This window comes from Helianthus annuus, chromosome 10 (assembly GCF_002127325.2).
Source record: "Helianthus annuus cultivar XRQ/B chromosome 10, HanXRQr2.0-SUNRISE, whole genome shotgun sequence".
Classification (NCBI taxonomy): domain Eukaryota; kingdom Viridiplantae; phylum Streptophyta; class Magnoliopsida; order Asterales; family Asteraceae; genus Helianthus; species Helianthus annuus.
This window is the reverse complement of record NC_035442.2, coordinates 165,351,990-165,372,624: the sequence shown is the minus strand read 5'-3', so window position 1 is coordinate 165,372,624 and position 20,635 is coordinate 165,351,990. Positions and strand designations below refer to the sequence as shown.

The 20,635-nt window shown below is 39.8% G+C and overlaps 1 protein-coding gene across 1 annotated transcript; it reads left to right on the top strand.

Annotated features, from left to right (window-relative positions):
* The first annotated feature begins 17,234 nt into the window (after nt 1-17,234).
* LOC110886391 lies at nt 17,235-20,543 on the top strand. The gene is made up of 7 exons (XM_022134178.2): nt 17,235-17,715; nt 18,360-18,422; nt 18,550-18,686; nt 18,897-18,934; nt 19,074-19,119; nt 19,633-19,797; nt 20,218-20,543. The coding sequence occupies exons 1-7, from the start codon at nt 17,372-17,374 to the stop codon at nt 20,391-20,393; spliced, it is 969 nt and encodes a 322-aa protein (XP_021989870.1). The 5' UTR covers nt 17,235-17,371; the 3' UTR covers nt 20,394-20,543.
* The last annotated feature ends 92 nt before the right edge of the window (nt 20,544-20,635 follow it).

Below are 20,635 nucleotides of genomic sequence, written 5' to 3'. Positions count from 1 at the left end.
AAGAAGGACCTTCAAGTCCTATACAGGAGGCGAACTCCGCACCAGCTGCACAAAATTCGCCACCATTTGGGTATGACCAACCCATACCTGCTTACACGGGTCCAACGGCTTACAACCCGTTCGAACCGTCACAAGCACAATACAACTACGGCTATGAGCGCGACCCATATGTGGTGTCGGCAAGATATAATGCGCGCTACCCTGACGGAGCACATGGAAACATGGGACCACCGGACTACTCAGCTCATGGGTATCCAATACCTCCCAGACCTCCAGTTCCGCATCAAGCGCCACAACCACGTTTCTCTCCTCCTGAACAGGAAGAAATACTCCATCGACTAGATCGTGTGGAGAGAGAGTTCGAGGAAGAGAAGAAAAGCCACCGAGGATTTCTCAAGGGCTTGGCGAACCTACTAAAGGGCAAAAAGAAGAAACGTGACCACTAGCCCCTAATAGTTGTACTAATGTAATTTCTACTATGAAATAAGTCCCTGCGTGGACACTTATCGTATTTCAGTCCCTACGTGGACTTATCTTTAGTCCTTGCATGGACACCTATATTATATTAGTCCCTGCGTGGACTTGTCACTTATTTTAAAACCTCTATGGAGGTATGTACTATTTGAAAGACCCGTTTAGGGCAATATGTAATTGTAATTGAGATTTTGGAATGTATGTTACGAGTTTTGTTTTAATATGTATGAAATAAATCAAAACCATTCCTTTTATATTGATCTGCCTATATAAAAGAATCTTAAAAGGTGAAACCTAGCTTGGTGTCTTTTAAGATCCAGTCAAGATGGTACGACCTAATTGAAAAGATTCTGATTCCATGTTAACCTCTGTACGCATGTTAACAATCATGGCAGATGTGATTCGTTAAAAATCACGCACGTCATTCTTATACAATAATCCTTTAAGGATTCCAAAACCCAACTAAATGATTTATAAATCATGGGTTAAATCACCAATGAAGGTGATCAGTCTTATTAAAACATCCATTAGTGATATAGTGCCTACGGGCCAATATTATTAAAACATCCATTAGTGATGTAGTGCCTACGGGCCAGTATTATAAAAACATCCATTAGTGATGTAGTGCCTACGGGCCAACCTTATTAAAACATCCATTAGTGATGTAGTGCCTACGGGCCAATATTATTAAAACATCCATTAGTGATGTAGTGCCTACGGGCCAGTATTATAAAAACATCCATTAGTGATGTAGTGCCTACGGGCCAACCTTATAAAAACATCCATTAGTGATGTAGAGCCTACGGGCCAACCTTATTAAAAACATCCATTTGGGATGTAGTACCTACGGGCCAACCATATTAAAACATCCATTAGAGGTGTAGTGCCTATGGGCCATAATAATTGTCTTATAAAGACAAAAGGCAGTGGTGGTCTATGACTCCCTGTCAGAAGAAGATAAAAGAACTACGGTTCAAATCTCTATGCCTTTGATTCTCTGAAATCTCGGCAAAAAATTATAAAACATCCTCGTGATTAGGCTTTATGCCGCCAATACTAATTATATAGTTGAAATAGGATATATTCAAATCCTGATATGTAATGAAATAAATAAGTTAACCAAATATGGTCTCTGTACCATGGTTGACAAATTGTCATAAAAGACAATTATATAATAATCGCCTAAATAAAATTTTGTTATCTTCTGTAACAGATTCAAGTTACAATGGCGGATCCCAATGGAGAGAACAGCCACACAAATGAAGATGACTATGACAATACGCCAGTGCATTTGACAGGCGCACAGCTAAAGGCTCTGATTGACAATGCTGTTCAGGCAGCTCTTGATCGTCAATATACTGAGTCCCAAGGCAGAACCGTGTCAAAACCACCCTCTAAACCAAAGACACACTCCAAACCACCCTCTGAACCCAAGAAAGATGACGACAAACACTCGTCCACTGAGCACAGCGTTCATCGCGATAGAGAATATACTGATGCATCCAGTGCTAAGGGTTGCACCTACAAATACTTTGTATCATGTAAGCCCCGGGAATTCACAGGGGAGAAAGGTGCTGTTGATTGCATCACCTGGCTAGATGAGATGGACACTATTGTGGACATCAGCGGGTGTGCAGCGAGGGATGTGGTGAAGTATGTGTCCCAGTCTTTTAAGGGCGAGGCCCTGGCATGGTGGAGGGCATTGGTGCAGGCATCTGGTAAGTCTGCTTTGTACAAGATGACATGGGAGGAATTTATTGCTCTCATTAAAGAAAACTACTGCCCTCAGCACGAGGTTGAGAAGATAGAGGCTGATTTTGTCTCACTGGTGATGACGAACCTGGACTGCCAGGCGTATTTGACGAGTTTCAATACCATGTCTCGTCTAGTTCCATACCTGGTGACACCAGAACCCAGAAGAATCGCCCGTTTTATTGGGGGCTTGGAGCCCGCAATAAAGGCGAGTGTAAAGGCCTCTCGGCCGACGACCTTCAGGTCAGTTACTGACCTCTCCTTGTCTCTCACCTTAGACGCTGTCCGTCTGAGGACACTAAGGAGCAAGGAGGCTGAGAAAAGAAAACGTGAGGATGATACCTCACGAAGATCAGGGAAGAAGCACCGTGGAAACGGTGAAGGCAAAAGAGGGTCAGAGGCGAAGAAAGATGGGCAAGCTGGTGACAGGCCCAACTGCAAAATCTGCAAGAAACCCCACTCTGGGAAATGCAGATTTGCCTCGAACTCACAGTCGCAATCAAAGACTTCTTCCTGTGGACTATGCAAGTCCAAGGATCATAAGACTGTGGAGTGCAAGAAGATCAAGGATGCAACCTGCTATGGTTGTAATGAAAAGGGGCATATCAAGAGTAACTGCCCAAAGTATGCCAAGAAGGCGGAAGAGACAAAGAAGTCAAATGCAAGAGTTTTTCGCATGGATGCAAAGGAAGCGGTTAAGGACGACAATGTGCTTACAGGTACTTTTCTCGTAAATAATATATTTGCAAGAGTACTATTCGATTCTGGCGCTGATAAGTCCTTTGTAGACCAGAAATTTTGCCAACTATTAAATATGCCAATCAAAACCCTTGACGTGAAATACGAAGTAGAGTTAGCAGACGGCACGATCGAAACCGTCTCTACTGTTTTAGAAGGATGTGAAATGTCCATTAGGAACCATTCTTTTCCTTTATCTCTACTTCCCTTCAAATTAGCGGGTTTTGACATTGTGCTAGGCATGGACTGGTTATCTCGTAATCAGGCCCAAATCATTTGCGGCAAGAGGCAGATAGTTTTAAAGACTCCGAGTGGTGAATCTCTTGCCATTCGAGGAGATACGCAGTACGGGTTGCCCGAAGACGTATCTATGCTGAAAGCTTCTAGATGTTTGAACAGAGGCTGCGTAATTTACATGGCTCAGGTGATAATGGAAGAACCGAAGCTGAAGATCGAGGATCTTCCTGTCATTTCTGAATATCCCGAGGTTTTTCCTGAAGAACTACCTGGTTTGCCACCAGATAGACAAGTGGAGTTCAGAATAGACATCATTCCTGGAGCAGCTCCGATAGCAAGAGCGCCTTACAGGCTAGCTCCAACGGAAATGAAAGAACTGAGGACCCAGTTGGATGAGCTGCTGGCGAAAGGTTTTATCAGACCTAGTTCATCTCCCTGGGGAGCTCCTGTCCTGTTTGTAAAGAAGAAGGACGGATCGATGCGGTTGTGCATCGACTACCGAGAGCTGAATAAAGTTACCATAAAGAATAGATATCCTTTACCAAGGATCGATGATCTGTTCGACCAGCTGCAAGGAGCAAGCTATTTCTCGAAGATCGACTTGAGGTCGGGCTATCATCAACTAAGGGTCAGAGATGAAGATGTACACAAGACTGCATTTAGGACTCGCTATGGTCATTACGAGTTCCTAGTGATGCCTTTTGGGCTCACAAATGCACCGGCTGCGTTCATGGATCTCATGAACCGCGTTTGCAAGCCGTACTTGGACAAATTCGTCATAGTCTTCATCGACGATATCCTTATATATTCCAAGAACCAAGCAGACCACGAGAAGCACCTCCGTTGCATTCTTGAATTACTACAGCGTGAGAAACTCTACGCCAAATTCTCGAAATGTGAATTCTGGCTACGAGAGGTTCAATTTTTAGGTCACGTTGTGAGCGAGCGTGGTATCCAAGTGGATCCCGCTAAAGTAGAGGCAGTCATGAACTGGCAAGAGCCAAAGACGCCTACCGAAATCCGTAGTTTCCTGGGGTTAGCAGGATACTACAGGAGATTTATTGAAAATTTTTCGAGGATTGCTGCGCCCTTGACTTCCTTGACCAAGAAGAAAGAAAAGTACATTTGGGGCCCAAAGCAGCAAGAGTCCTTTGAAATACTGAAGCAGAAGCTAAGCAACGCACCTGTGCTGACATTACCAGAAGGTACAGGTGAATTCGTAGTTTACTGCGATGCATCACACACGGGTATGGGGTGTGTGCTTATGCAGAAGGGCAAGGTGATTGCCTATGCTTCAAGGCAATTAAAGGTGCATGAAAAGAATTACACCACCCATGATTTGGAGTTGGGTGCCATTGTATTTGCACTGAAATTGTGGAGGCATTACCTTTATGGTATTAAATTTGTGATTTATTCTGATCACAAAAGCCTCCAGCACCTGTTCAACCAGAAGGAGTTGAACATGAGGCAGCGCCGTTGGATGGAAACCCTGAATGATTATGACTGCGAGATCAGGTACCATCCCGGCAAGGCGAATGTAGTCGCCGATGCCTTGAGCAGAAAGGAAAGGGTAAAACCTATTCGAATCAATGCCAAGAGCATTGAAGTCAAGAACAATTTAATTGAAAAGATATTAGCTGCACAGCGAGAGGCTGTGTTGGAAGCTAATTATCCTAATGAAAAGCTGGGAGTAACTGAGGAGCAGTTGACTCTTAGCAAGGATGGAATCCTTAGGTTAAACGGACGTATATGGGTTCCAATTTATGGAGGACTACGAGATGTTATCCTCCAGGAAGCCCATAGTTCCAAATACTCAGTCCATCCTGGTGCTGACAAGATGTACCAAGACTTAAAAGCAAATTATTGGTGGATAGGCTTGAAAAAGTCTGTAGCCGCCCATGTAGCAAAGTGCTTGACTTGTGCTCAGGTCAAAGCCGAGCACCAAAAGCCGTCTGGCTTGCTACAACAGCCTGAGCTTCCCGAGTGGAAGTGGGAATGCGTAACTATGGACTTTATAACCAAGTTACCCAAAACCAGGAAAGGAAACGATACAATATGGGTCATAGTCGATAGGCTGACTAAATCGGCTCATTTTCTACCCATCAAGGAGACGTATAGCTCCGATATGTTAGCCCAACTTTATGTTGATAAGATTGTAGCCTTACACGGCATACCTGTGTCTATTATCTCCGACAGGGATACTAGATACACATCTCACTTCTGGAAGAGTTTCCAGCAATCTTTGGGCACGCGTTTAAACTTTAGTACGGCTTACCATCCACAGACGGACGGTCAAAGTGAGCGTACTATCCAAACGCTAGAAGACATGCTTCGTGCATGTGCGATCGATTTAGGTGGTAACTGGGATAAGAACCTACCCCTGATCGAATTCTCCTACAATAATAGCTACCACACCAGCATAAAGGCTGCGCCCTTCGAGGCATTATACGGTAGGAAATGTAGATCGCCTGTTTGTTGGGCGGAAGTAGGAGAGGTCCAATTATCGGGACCAGAGATTGTTTTCCAGACAACGGACAAGATTGTCCAGATCCGGGAACGTCTCAAGGCTGCCCGTGATAGGCAGAAAAGCTACGCCGATCCAAAACGTAAGGATCTTCACTTTGAGGTAGGTGAAAAGGTGTTGCTTAAGGTATCACCCTGGAAGGGGGTGATGCGTTTCGGCAAGAAAGGCAAACTGAGTCCGAGATACATAGGACCTTTTGAGGTCATTGAACGGGTCGGATCAGTTGCCTATAAGTTGAACTTGCCTGAAGAGCTCAATGGAATTCATAACGTGTTCCACATCTGCAATCTCAAGAAGTGCTTCGCCGATGAATCGTTGGTGATTCCGCATACAGATGTGCATATAGATGAGAGCTTAAAATTTATAGAAAAACCTTTGTCGATTGAAGATCGACAGGTGAAGAAGCTTCGCAGAAAGCACGTACCGATTGTAAAAGTCAAATGGGATGCTCGTAGAGGTTCTGAATATACGTGGGAAGTCGAAGCTACAATGAAAGAAAAGTACCCCTATTTATTTGAGTAAATCTCGGGTCGAGATTTATTTTAAGGGGGTGAGGATGTAACACCTCGAATTTTTGCGTCCAATAATGTGTTAACACGTGTCATTTGATTACACGTGGCATTTATATTAAATAAAGGACTAATTTTGACAAACCTTGAAAGTATATAAATTCGAGGGTTATAAATATCAACAAGGGTAAATATACTGTATAGTAACCCTAAATAAATGCTTGTACCTTCAAACGAATAAATCATAAATCGTACGGAAGCGAAACGGGGAAGAAAGTGAGAGATTTCGAACTACAGGGGTTAACTGTGTCAACATGTTTAATATTACCTCTGAGTGACCCTTTAACGTTCCCAAGACTTCGTAACAGTATTATACGCTCACCAGAATATACTATATAAATTCCGCTAAGTTCCGTCTTAAAACAAGAGAGTTATACTCAGATTCGTATGAGAAGGGTTAAAAGCGTCAATAACAGAAGTTAAGGCTTTCTGAATAAGTAATAAATAAACCGGGGACTTAACAACGCGGGTAAATAACACGAGGCCCCTATCGGTAAATAACCGAGGGCCAAACCGCAAAGTTACCCCTTCAAACCCGAAAGGTCAGGTAAATCATTACGAAAGATTTCGTTATTAATTACCAGATTCTGATAATCATTACAAAAGATTTAAAAATCTGAAAAACAGACCTCTCGCGACCCGCGTGAAGGTTAGGCTTAAGTTGAGGCGGGCCGCGAGCCACCTCAATTACGCGTCTGATTTGTTAAACTCAGGCGACCCGCGTAAAAGTGCATGGGAACTCCCATGCGGGTCGCGTGAAGTGCCCAGATGCAGAAAGTTGTAGTTTCTTGCCTTTTGGAGCATTTGAACGATCAAACAACCAATTAATGGAGCATGGGTGCCCCCTACACGACCCATACCACTTAGGGACACCTGCCCATGATCCATGATCAAGTATAGCATGTGTTGTAATGATCTTGAAGGTTTTTGAACACTATAAATAGCCACATTGGTTCATAACATTCACCACAACACAAACACTTCTATCTGATCATTCTAAGAGCTCTCTAGCTTCCATCTCTGCTCTATAAGCAAGAACACACTTCTGTAAGTCGTTCATAACCATTTTGATCATACATTTCCATAGTTATAGCCTATAAACACAACCGTCGTAACTAACGGTTGTCAATACAATAACTTGCAAATGGTTCAGTCTTATGACGGATCAAAAGTAGTTTTGAGTAGGTATTTATGTGGGTAATAAACCTCTAAAAGGGTTCCCCCTGATCACCACTCTAACTATGTCAAATATCGAGTCAAACGTGCGGTTAAAAAGTCAACAGAAAGCTATTTTAGCGATTTATGCATAATCTGTAAAGTATATGTTATGAAACCTGTTTTGACACTTATAAAACATGATATTAAGTATATAAACTTGTTTGCGCTCGTTTGAACCGACCATTTGCTATATTGAACCGGTTCGGAGCCGAATGTCGCAAAAGTTTGACTTTTGCTTTGACTTCAGTTCTGACCCATTTTAGTGAGGTATAAATATACCTTAGGACTCTCTTAGGACCAGGTCACATGTTGGTATAAACCTCTGTGATCGGTTCATGAGTTATCCGAGTCTTTTGCGCATTTCCGTCATTCGCCTAAAAGTTGACCGTAACGGCCTTTTGAAATTAAAACGAGTATTTCGGACACGTGAACGGACCAGAACCTTGCTTATTAAATTATAAGCATGTCCGTAAAGTTTCACGTCAATCCGAGGTCTAGAATGAGAGTTATGCTAAAAGGCGCATTTAAAGTAAACTTTAGTAATTAACGGCGCAATTAGCATAACACCTATCTAAACCAAGATTTCGTCACCAAAACTTTTACCCACTGTATTAAAATAATATTTTGGGAATTTTAAAGACTTCTAATAATTTTTACCTCGCTCATAACCTGCGGTTATGGCTACGGTTCGGTAAATACCGAATATGCCCTTTTTGGCCAAAACATGAGTTCTACAAGGTCTTTTGACCCGATTCCAGTTGCTACTGGTTTTAAATAATAAATAAAGTATTTTAAGCTTTATAAGCTGTTCGGGAAACTCAGATTTTCTGTAGAACTCGAAAAGCCCTTTTTAAAGTCTTTAAAATGACCGAAAAGCCCCTACGGGGCATAATATAAACTTAAACTCGTTACGGGCATCACGGAAGGTATCCTACTGATACCACAACCCATTTAAGGCATATTGACTTAGGAAATAAGCGTACGACTCTCATGGTTAACCGTTTCGCCTTTTGCGCGCACGGTTCGGCTTATGAAACTAGTTTTCATAAATTAGCCGATACGGGTCAAATAATATCATTTGAACCCCAAAATCCAGAGTGTGAACCATTAACCCATATAAAACAAGTCTCTGAACTTGTTGGGACAGAATCACACTCCATTCTCGGTTTTCGCCTTTTCGCGCGATTAAACCATATCTATATATATCGGAACCAACCGGTCTAGGCTACGGCCATTATAACGACCCGTTAGGATTCTAAGAGGTTAATTAAAACCTTCGTTCCAGATTAGGAGCCCCAGTAAAAGCTATCGGTGATTTAATCCAAATTAAGGAAATATACTTGCAAAGGTAAATACTTTAACTTATTTCCCCTATATGGGCTTGGGTTACGGTATATTAATACCGCTTGATTGAGCATTATATTCTTCCATCGCTTAGGTGGTTAATTAAATAATATGATCGGCTCATTTAAACAGTTTTGTTGCTTATAAGCCTTTGGGGGGTTTAATGACCGTTGTCCCGGATATCCTTGGCATCATTTTACGAAATGGCCACGACCATCGACATCCCGGTGTAGGCGTACACCCGGTATAAAGTGTCGACATTAAATTAAAAGACGTAGCCGTTGGTTTTTATACTACGGTTTTACGCAATGTGGTGTGTCTATAAATCTTTAACCCGGCACGACCCGGGCTACTGAACGCATAAAAGAACATGTAAAACGTTCACAAGATTTTATTATAATTTTCCCAAGTTATAAAAGAGTTTGTGCCTTGTGCATTCAAATCAATTTTTACTAAACATTTTCAAATGTGTCAGTTGAATGTATTTACCAGTGTAAACTGACGTATTTTCCCCAAAAAGATTAAGTGCAGGTACTAGACGAAATTGGCTGGTATTAGCTGCCTAAGCATCGTACATAGTCTCGCAAACTCGATGCCGTATCTGAATGAACAATATTTATTTATTTTGATCCGCTGTGGATACATTCGACTTCTGTAATACATTTGATATTACAATCAGAGGTTGAAATATATTTATTTATCTTTAAGCTTCCGCTGTGCATTATATAATTGTGTGGTTTGACTATATTGTTGCCAACATCGTCACGGTAATCCCCCACCGGGCCCACCGGTGAGACACGTGGAAATCGGGGTGTGACATGTTCGGAATATGGGATTTAGTAAAGACCTTGTTTAGCATATTGTACTAGCTTATGTTTTATGATTAATGAAATTTCCTCAGTTTGATTTTGTATGTCTCTTAGAATATGTTCAACCGGTATAATAGCATATAGACAAATAAAGTTACAAATCAAAAAAAAGGGCTTATGCGTATTTTGATCATAACGATTAGGTTTTAAATTAAGGCTATAGTATGACTAATGGGGGTCCTGAGTCGCATAATGATTCAACGACTGTATTTCTCTTCTATAGTACTTGTTTAAGGCTAAAATGAGTGTTAACTCCTGATCAGGCTTATCTAATACTCATAGTAAATGATTACTCGGCTAAGTGGGAGAATGTAAGATTAAATATATTATGTTTAATATTTAATCAAGTAGCCATTATAATCATTTACATAATATAGATCAAAATATATAATAACCTATTAAGTAATTAGTTGGTAATTGTTGATGGACCATATTACCCTTATTAACTAATTAAGTTTCCTCATGAATGCATATATAAGGAGACTTATGTAGAGGTTAAAAGATTACACACTTAGACAGATAACCTAATCAACATAACATCATATTCGACCTCCCTCTCCATAACCAATTTCCTTATCGGTTTTCATAATCGCCATCATCAGTCAGCACCCTAAGGAGGAACCAGATCACCTTGACAAAGATGTCGAACTCCATGTCTTCTTCCCTCACTGGATTCTCCAATGCACTGTCTGCGGTGACAGGTATGTTTTCATGTTTTCCCTTATGTTTAAACAGAACCGATCAACATCGACTAGAGTAATTTTGAAAGTTAAGATCTCGTTCACCATTCATTGTACAAATTTATGAAACCATCTTATGCTTCATGAGTTATAATCTAGCTATGAATTTCTTTTTGGGCTTTTGCAGAACATATCAATTGGTTATCATATGTATGCTAAATCACATTGCCTTGATAGTTTCGTAGATGTAGATGATTTGGCTTATTTTTTATGTTGTGTTGATTCATGAGTGGTACTATTATACGAACCGGAATCGTAATCAAGTGGTCCAAAGAAAATAGATAGGAGCTTGAGATAATGTAGAGATTTTTGGAAGAGAATTGATTCATCATTTCTTTCATAACTTCATAACTCAACTCATAACATCTATTGCCTATAGGCTTACACATTGAAGAAGATAACAACTAAACACCCACTAGCCTAGTACACGTAAGTAAGAGAAACAAAAGGAAATTCAATCTCAAAAGCCTTTTTTTTTGGATAAAGGGAAGTATCTGGAAAACTTTATAAAAAATGAAGAACTTACAACTTCTTAGGGGGCATACTCAACGTATCATTACCCGAAACATGCTTCAGGGACCAAAAATACGAAACCATACAACGATACAACCGAAGGGGCTGGCATGGGTAAGATCATCCACAGTGATCAGTATCTAAGAAGGAGTCAGGACAACTGATGTGCGTGTAGTGTAATATTTTTTTGGTATATATTTTTAAGCCCTTTTTACACTTTTTAGCCAAGTTTTAAATTTATAAAACACGATATTTACTAACACTAAACACACATATGGGCAAGTGCACCCATCGTGGGCGTAGTATAGTGTTGGTAAGATACCGAGGTCGTCCAAGGACACAAGAGCTTTTAGTACCGGTTTATCCTCAACGTCTAATCAAATCAAAATGTTAGAAAAGATTTTTAAACTAAGAAAATAAAACTAACTAAATGCTGAAAAATAAAATAAAAAAAATAAAAACAGATAGACAAGATGAATCACTTGGATCCGACTCGTGTATTAGTATAACCTTTGATTATTTTCGCACTTTTGCACTTGTTTAAGAGATTATCTTAGTTATTGTAGTAGGCCCCTCTTTTGAAGGCGACGTTACCCTCAACCCAGTAGTTTGAGTCAGCAAGGATACAATCCTAAAGGGTCGGATTATTGAAAGATAATGAATTAAGTTATTAATGCAAATTATGGTAGGCCCCTCTTTTGGAGGTGATGTTACCCTCGACTAAGTAGTCTGAGTCAGCAGGGATACAGTCCTAAATAGCCGGGTTATAGTATTAATAATAGTTAACTTATGAGGGGATCAAAGAGTTTGGACCCCCGCCATCCAATACCTTTGGGTATTGAAGGAGGTCCTGCTAAATTTGACCCAGGTCCCTTGCAGGACCTCTAAACGCTGAACAAGGGCAAGACCTTTACCAAACCGTTCCCTTAATCCCCGACCAGGTAGCCAACATACCTCTATATAGACCGTGGAGATATGAATGGTGAAAATCTTTTATTTTATATAGACAGTAAAATAATGCCAAGACACCACGGACAAACGATAAGGAAAAGTCACCTTCAACATAAGCAACTAGTTTGTCATTAATACAAAACCAAATAAAAAGTGCAAAAGATTAAAAATAAAAAGTATTATACTAAACACTTGTCTTCACCAAGTGATGTAAGAGACTTAGGCAAACATGGCCTTGATTGTCAAGAACTCTTACGATCAATCTTGGATCCCGAGACGACTCACACACTCTACGATGGACAATGGATGATGGTGGTGGATGATGGTGGTGGATGATGGTGTTGTGATGGTGGTGGGTGGTGGATGAAGTGTGAGAGAGGTGGTGTGCCAAGGGATGAGTTGCAATGAAGCTAAGCACTCCTATTTATAGGCTGAACAGAGGCCTGGGCACGGCCCCACGTCCGCTGGGCACGGCCCCGCGTCCGCTGGGCACGACCCCGTGCCCGTCTGACACTATCTCTCCTCATTAATTGCAATTCGCAATTACAATTAATGCGCCTGCAGTACTTTGGGCACGCCCCCCGTGTTCACTGGGCACGCCCCTGTGGTGAGCAATAGAAGCTTCTATAGGTTTGTCTTTTCTGCTGCTTCTTGGGCACGGCCCCGTGCTCGCTGAGCACGGGGCGTGTTCAGTCTTCTGCCTTCTCTGTTTTGTTTGGGAGGATGCTGTCGAGGGGTCGGGCAATCCACTTTTGTTCCTTTTCTTGTATTTATGTTAGATTTAGCTGTATTTTTGCTTCTTTTGTTAATTTGAGCTCATTTAATCCTGAAAATACAAAAGGAAAACAAAAACACACTTTTTCCAACATTAGTACTTAAAAAGGGTTAGTTTTATGCCTCATTTGATGTAATTTATATGTTGCATTTTGCACACATCAACAACACTCAAAGGAAGAAAGGGTAGAGGAATGGATACTCAATGAGAGATTCCCAGAGCAAGCAGTAAGAATTAGCTCTCAACGGACAAGTGTAAGAGTGCTTTAAAAGATTTGTTGTAGCAAAACATAGATATCTTCACATACCAACATAGTCACTCTCTTCCTGATCTCTGAGCCCATTACAAAAGACCCGAAGACTGGGCCTGGGCCCACTTCACTCTTCCTGACTAAGTTAACACGACCAAAGCCCAAGAGCGTGCGAGTCAACTAAAGGCCTTTCCAGCCTAATGTGATAATAGGATCACTGTTTCGGTCGAAAGAAAGATATAACCCAATCCGATGTATCCGGACCAAGGCATTAAATGCCCCTGAGACCAACGGTTGTGAATGGTTTCTCCATGAGGCGGTATGGAGACAATAAACGTAGAGAGAAAGGAAACATTTAATACAAAGATCTCCATGATCCTACAAAAATTGTCCGGTAAAACGATTGCCCTGAAGAACATCCCTTTTGTCCTCTGCAAAAAGGATGTTATCGGGTAAAGAGTCCTGCCCATAAAGGTATCTTCTTTATACTGAAAACATACAAAAATTCCCCGAATAAACTCATACACATTGAATGCACCAAACACATTTCGATTAATCAATTGGTCGCTATTAATTGGTCCTTTAGATGACAAAAATGACCGTTTATTCTCATGTCGGAGCTTGGTCACGGATACACCCCCAGGTGCTCCGTGACAAGGCTAACGGTGTCTATTTATAGGTTATTCCGGTGGCCGGAGACACGTCAGAAAGGATACTAATTAGCTGCCACGTCACACAAGTGATTTTGGCTTCCACAATATCTATAATCTACTAAGTGCCATAAGATGAGATGAGTTTAACGGTGTGTTCACGAGTTAACTTAGTGAGAGAAAAAAAAGGATGCCATCTCTTTCTTTTCTTATCCAAATTGGAAGGATGCTTTTTTAAGCCCAAAACCTCCCATTTTCACTTTTTTCTCTCCTAAAATGTGTTTCCGAGTTTAATAAACGAAAGAAAAGAAGAGAAAATGAATTAAGGAAAAAAATTAAGGGAGTGAAAAGAAAAGATTAAATTTACTATCGTGTTCCCGAATTCGACAGAAATGAAAGGAAAAACTTAAGATTTTATGTATTGAAATCCTTTCCTTCCAAATCTCTCCTATTTTGGAAGTATTTAAAATGAAGGAAATAAGAATAAATTAATTTCACTCTATTTCATTCTTTAAAGAAAACTCAGAAACACAATTTTTTTATAGAGTAAACTGTAATTTTACCCCCTGGGGTTTAGGCCAATTGACACTCTGACCCCCCCTAACGAAATAATTGCAATTTTACCCCCCAACGTTTGGTGTTATGTCGCAAGTTTACCCCTTGTGAACAACTTCTGTTAAAAGTCAACATAATTAAGTAATGGTCAAAGGGTCTATAGGTCATTTCCACTATACTTTTGTTTCTTACACATTACAACCCCCTATACATTTGAGACTCCTAGCACTCTTACCCCCACCTTCCCACACCGCTCCTCCAGATCTCCGGCGATCTTCTTCTCCGGCGATCTTCATCTCCGGCGATCTTCATCTCGATGGCGGGCATTATTAAAGAAATCAAACTGCAACTTATTTATCAGTAGACAAACAACATCTGGGTATTAGTTCAAATAACTAAAAAACATATTTTTAACAACAAAATAACAGTTATAATCACTACCCACTTGAAATTAAGAATCAAGAAACAAAACCCATGATTCTTTACCTTTTTTTGTTCAGGTTATAACATTAAAGAAATCAAATTGCAACTTGAAATTAAGAATCAATGTGGCTTTTCAGAAACAGAGCATGTTTCCCATTGAAAGAAGACGGTTTTTTCAGAAAGAAAGTGGCTTCAAATTAGTTCCCCATTGAAACAGTGCATGTTTCCCACTTGAAATTGCAACTTCAAATTACAAAGAAAGTGGCTTTTTCAGAAACAGAGGTATAATGAGCACCTATCTGCAAGGCATAAAGGATAAAATAATGGCAACATATAAGTATACGTCATTATCCGATTTCTTATGCTTTCTTGTGCCTTCTCATCCCCAGAAAAACAGGATCCAAGGATTAAGTGTTAGTTGTTTATACAGATCTTTAGGTGAGTATGAAGTCCCTTTTTTGTTTGCCAAAATCAGCAATAGAGCCAAGGGCCTTACTTGGGTATACAACCCTGTGGTGTATTGCAAATCCAAAGTTGATGAAGATGTTGTGTGGTTAAGCTACTGGCCAATTGGGAACATATTAGATGTTGGTGATGAAGTCAATGTGGTAATATATGTGGAGAAAGGAAGGATGATGGTATGTGAGTGTGGTGCCAACCTTGTGTATATTCTATTTATTCCTGATGGTGAAGTACAAGAAGAAGAAAACTGTGAGAATAGCACTAGGAAAGGGGAAGAAGTGATTGGAGGAGACCTGTCTGAATTCAAGGGGGTAATATTGCAGAGTACAACAAACCATAGGGGGTAATAAGAAAAGATAAATTAGTCATTTTACATCAGGGGGTAATATTACAGAGTAGAACAAACCATAGGGGGTAATATGAAAGGGTAAGATGGTCATTTCACATTTCAGTTAACAGATCTGTTAACTTATTAGACAGCATGGGGTAAACTTGCAACATAACACCAAACGTTAGGGGGTAAAATTGTAATTATTTCGTTAGGGGGGTCAGAGTGCCAATTGGCCTAAACCCCATGGGGTAAAATTGCAGTTTAGGGCATGTTTGGCTAAGCTTATTTTACTTAAAAATGTCTTTTGTGAAAAGGACTTTTTGACTTATTACTTTTTGAGAAGGAGTTTTTAAAAAAAGTTTTTGGATTAGCTTATATAGGGTGGGAAAAGCCAATATGTCAATAAGTTGTGTTTTAAAAAGTGTTTGGCTTAGCTTTTGATGTAAAATGACTAAAAGCTAATAAGTCAATAAGTTGATTTAAAAAGTCACAACATTCTAACTTCTCAAAAATGAATTTTTGATAACTTTTTCTCCTTCTCAAAAAGTCATTTTGAAAAGGACTTTTAGATTTGCCAAACACTAAAACTCCTTTTTAGCTTTTTGATTAAGTAAGTCATAAGTTGGGTTGAAAAAGCTTAGCCAAACATTGCCTTACTCTTTTTTATATCATTCAATCCTTTCTTTTTCTTTTGATTCGTTAAATGAAAAATAAAACTTCCAAATTCTTTCTTTTCATCTTAAATAAAGAGTTAAATACTTGATTGGTCCATGTGGTTTACAAAAATTGCAGACTTGGTCCTAGTGGTTTACTAATTACACATGTGGTCCCAAAACTTGTCAAAAATGCACTCGGTTGGTCCCCAGCCCTAACCTCAGTTAAATTTTTCAGTTAACTATGTGTGAAATGACTATATTATCCTTGAACAATTAAAAACCCCACCACAACCTGCATCATCTTCATCGCCATCTCCAGCGACCTGTCGGCCGTTCGGTTTCTCCGGCGAATCAGAGACTTCATCTTCACATGACAAAGACCACACCCGAACATGAACCCGAATCGACTAGCCCAAAACCGTACCGTCACCCGAGCCAAAACTGAAGCTGAAACTTGAGCCAAAACTAACTCCCCGTTTTCTCTCTCCGGCTCTCTGATTATGTCTCCGTCGTCGCTTCCATTACCGGAAATCAGAAAACCTCACCGGCTAGTCGCCGGCCGTCGAGCCACCTGTCGGCTCGTCGCTTCCCTGTTCCGATTGGAGCACCCATCCGCCGCCACCATCACGCGTCGCTACCAACTGTGGTGGCCGGCCGGTCACCGTAGAGAGGAGGAAGAAGGAGAGAGGGTGACCGAGAGGGTGTTTGGCTTGGGTTATAGGGTTTCTTCATGGAGAAGATGATGAGGATCTGGTTATGTGTACCTGGAATTTTTCAAAAGTGTTAGGGTTTTCTTGTGTGGGTGTTTAGATAGAGTTGCAGAGAAATGAAAATTGAGGGGATAAGGTGTTCTTTAGGTTGAAGATGAAATCAGAGACTTCATCTTCACACACCCATAAAAATGATGATGGTGGTGCAGATGATGAAGGTTGCGGGGGGGGGGGGGGGGGGGTTTAATTTTTTAATTCTTAGTTTTAGGTTTTTAATTGTTTAAGGGTAATATAGTCATTTCACACATAGTTAACTGAGAAATCTAACTGAGGTTAGGGCTGAGGACCAACCGAGTGTATTTTTGAAAAGTTTTAGGACCACACATGTAATTAGTAAATCACTAGGACCAAGTCTGCAATTTTTGCAAACCACAGTGACCAACCAAGCATTTAACTCTTAAATAAAACTCGAACTTTAAAAATTGTTTCCTTTGAAATCTTTTTTCTCTCATTTGAAAACTCCCCCTAGAGATCACCCTAATCTTTGTTCACGGGCATCTCCGCGAACACATATGCCATACAATCGAATTGCAGCCGGTGTGTGATGCTCAACTCATCAAACTTGTGAAAATGAGCGTGTTCTACTGTCCATCTTCATCTTCACTGCACCTGCAACCAAACCGCCAACTCTACACCCTAACAAAACCACCATATCCTCACCTACAACCTTCAAACCACCTGAAACTTTCCAGGAGACTGTGTGTACCCAACACCATTAACAGCATCCATAAAAAGAAGACTACCACAACGGTGTGTTCCGTGCACGTGTCGCCATGGGATGATAAACCTTACCAGGTGCTGCCCGGTGGTGAAATTTCTTACTACGACGAGCGGGACGTCGTCTCGTTTCTTGACCCACCTAAACAACTCATTCCAATAGACCCTTCTACTTACAATCCAGCTGCCTATCTTTGGTATTATTATTACTTTCTTCTTTGACTTATTCTGCAGCCATTGGGCATCACAATCTTTTAATTTAGGTTGCACTCTAGGTGTTTGATGAAATGCCAATTGTTGGGCATCAGTGTTAAGATATGAATTAGGGTTTTGGGCTCATTCTAAGCTATTCTTGATGTAGTTCTTTACTTCTTTCTAACTTAAAATCTGATGACAGTTAAAATCTTCAGTGATTTGAAGTTTTGAACTTTAGAAAACATGTTACTAGGAATTAGGAAAAGAACATTAGAAACACATGGTATGCCAAGTTTTATTATTATTGTAGTAAAGCATATGTGTTTCTTTCAAGTGCATTTGTAACATTCGACTCATCATACAGACCGATAGACGATAGTGTTCATTTTGCCCACGATGAGCTTGCAGATTTAGTTTTGGTAGTCTGAGTGAAGACTTCCCAGTAGGCCGCTTAATGCGGAGCTCTCTCGTTCACCATCAATGCGCCCAAAACGCGTTGGTGGTGTTTGAGGCCATATATTTCTTATGGTCCTAATATATCTTCTGTTACGGTTTTGATGTTGTTTATGTGATTGTAGTCTCTTACCTTGCTTTTTAGTTGTTACAATCTTAGCTCAACGCCTAGATATTTATATGTTATTATCAGGAAAAAAATTGATGACATCCCAGAGGAAAGGAGACACCGTTTGTTGACCCTGCTCAATCCCAGGTTTCTTTCTTTGAAATTTGTATTTTTTTCCCTTTTAGTAAGAAATGTTTCAGCAGTAGTTATATCTTGTAATATGCGTGATCAAACAGTGTCATTCAACCCTTTTTTTGTTGGGACGCTTGTTTAGACTTATTACCAGAGCTTGGGAGGTAGCAGGCACAAGATATGATAGTTCAAAGTTAGCAAAGAAAAGTTCATCTAGGTTGCTTGATGGTAAATCTGATGCAAAGTTGCTTGAATTTTGGCACTGCAGAACAAATGGAGGTATAAATCGGATGTTTTACAACTACAGTGCGCATACCATATTACTTAATTCTTGGAAAGATCAAAACTTGTTTGTAAATGTTTAGCACGTTACATAAATTATCCGATATTAGCATGTGATGTCAACAAGGGCTTATTATTGTATATATAACGGTTTTGTATTCTTTTTTCCTTGCATTATTCTTATGCCATTGAGCTTTTTTAAAACAGGGCCTTTGGCTGTCGCCTGGATTAATTACTTCAAGACGGTCAGTTATCTGTTCTATAAGTGGTTTCAGCTGCAAATCTGTTTCATTATTTGCAGAATCGCAGCACTTATTAAAAGTTCGTAGTTTATCATATAAACATTTTACTCTTTTTTGTTGGGGATTTGGTTTTTAATGTCAGGCTTTATTCTGCTGCATCGATGGTCAAACCTTTGGAAGAGTTATTGGTAATCTTTGTACTCGTCAATTTCTTGATATGATATGTTGATCAATTTACTGACCATATAGAGTCGTGTTACTCATTATCTACCCAACATCAAGCCGAGCTTAAACGAGCTCTAGCCTAAAATAAGCTTGTTTAATAACCGAGCTTGAGCTTCATATACCTAGTTTGATTATTTATACAAAGATGACAGTTTTTGTTTAATATAATAAGTATATATTACATTATTACATAATAAAAATAATTATGTATATACTATATAGTATAAGATAAAAGAACCTAGATGATATATTTTATGTTATATATGTAAAATTCTAATTATATTTTTTTTATAAAAATATTTACATTTGTATATATATAATATATAGTTAATAAATTAACGATAAATGAGCCAAGCTCGAGCTTGAATAATTCCTCACTCTAGCTTTGGATATGAGCTGAGCTCGTTCATATTAAAAGTTTGGTTCCCTTTCTTTTATAATCTTTTTGCAACTCTAATGATTTACCTGATATTCAGATGCATCGGTTTTCCGTGGATCATCTCGAGCATTTGCTCCGTTGTACTTCACAGTGAGAGAGGTTAATGAAGTGATGTCAACAGAGGAGCCTTGTGATATGGCATATGAATTTGGGGATGGGCTTTTGGATTTACAGGAGTATCCTCAAGGGTTTCCAAAGCCAGGTTAACCTAGTACTTTCACATATATGTTTCAACTTTCAATGTCGTGTTTGCCCCATTTGCTTTTGATACTTTCGGTTTTCTGGCGCCAGAGGCTGTGGACCTACTTAGTCGAGTTCAAAGGGTCATGCACAGTAATGTTATGACCCCGAGATCTATGGACGTAGTTTTTAAAGGCTTAGTTTTGCTATTCAAAAAGGGGTAGCGGCGCAGCTTGTTGCCTGTTTACCAACTATCTGGATGTAAATTCATAATACAGTATTGTTAATTCTATAAAAAAATGTCGTGTTTTGGGCTTTATTTGTCTAACGTGTTACATATGTTATTAATGTTATTTACACTTGTAATAATGTGTGTATGTGTAATATACAATAGCCAAATTGTGAAAATGTCTTCTCATGGACTACGTTTGCTCATCTACAGGGAAACATCCATCGCCGTTCAATGATGCCGTTGTGATATATGTAAGGAATGTAGGGCCCGGTGTTATGGTCGGGCAAGCATGGCAAGAAGGAGAAGACCTGAATCAAGTTCCTAAAAAACTATGTAGCGAAATATTGATGGTTAAAGATTATGCCCATTTAGATACAAGTTGGTGAAGCAAATATTGTGTAGGATGTTAGTTATAGTACAATACTGAATTTTTGTTGGTAATTGCGAGGAAACGAACTGGGAACTTAGCCATCTGTTGTTGGGCATATCTCATGTATTTCGCTGTTGATCGTCGTATAAATTGTGGTGCAAACCTAGTGGGGCAATGGCCGAATAATTCTCAATCAATTAAAAAAAGACTACTATAACTTTGCTATGAAAAAAACGATGATAAGACCGTAATTTTGGG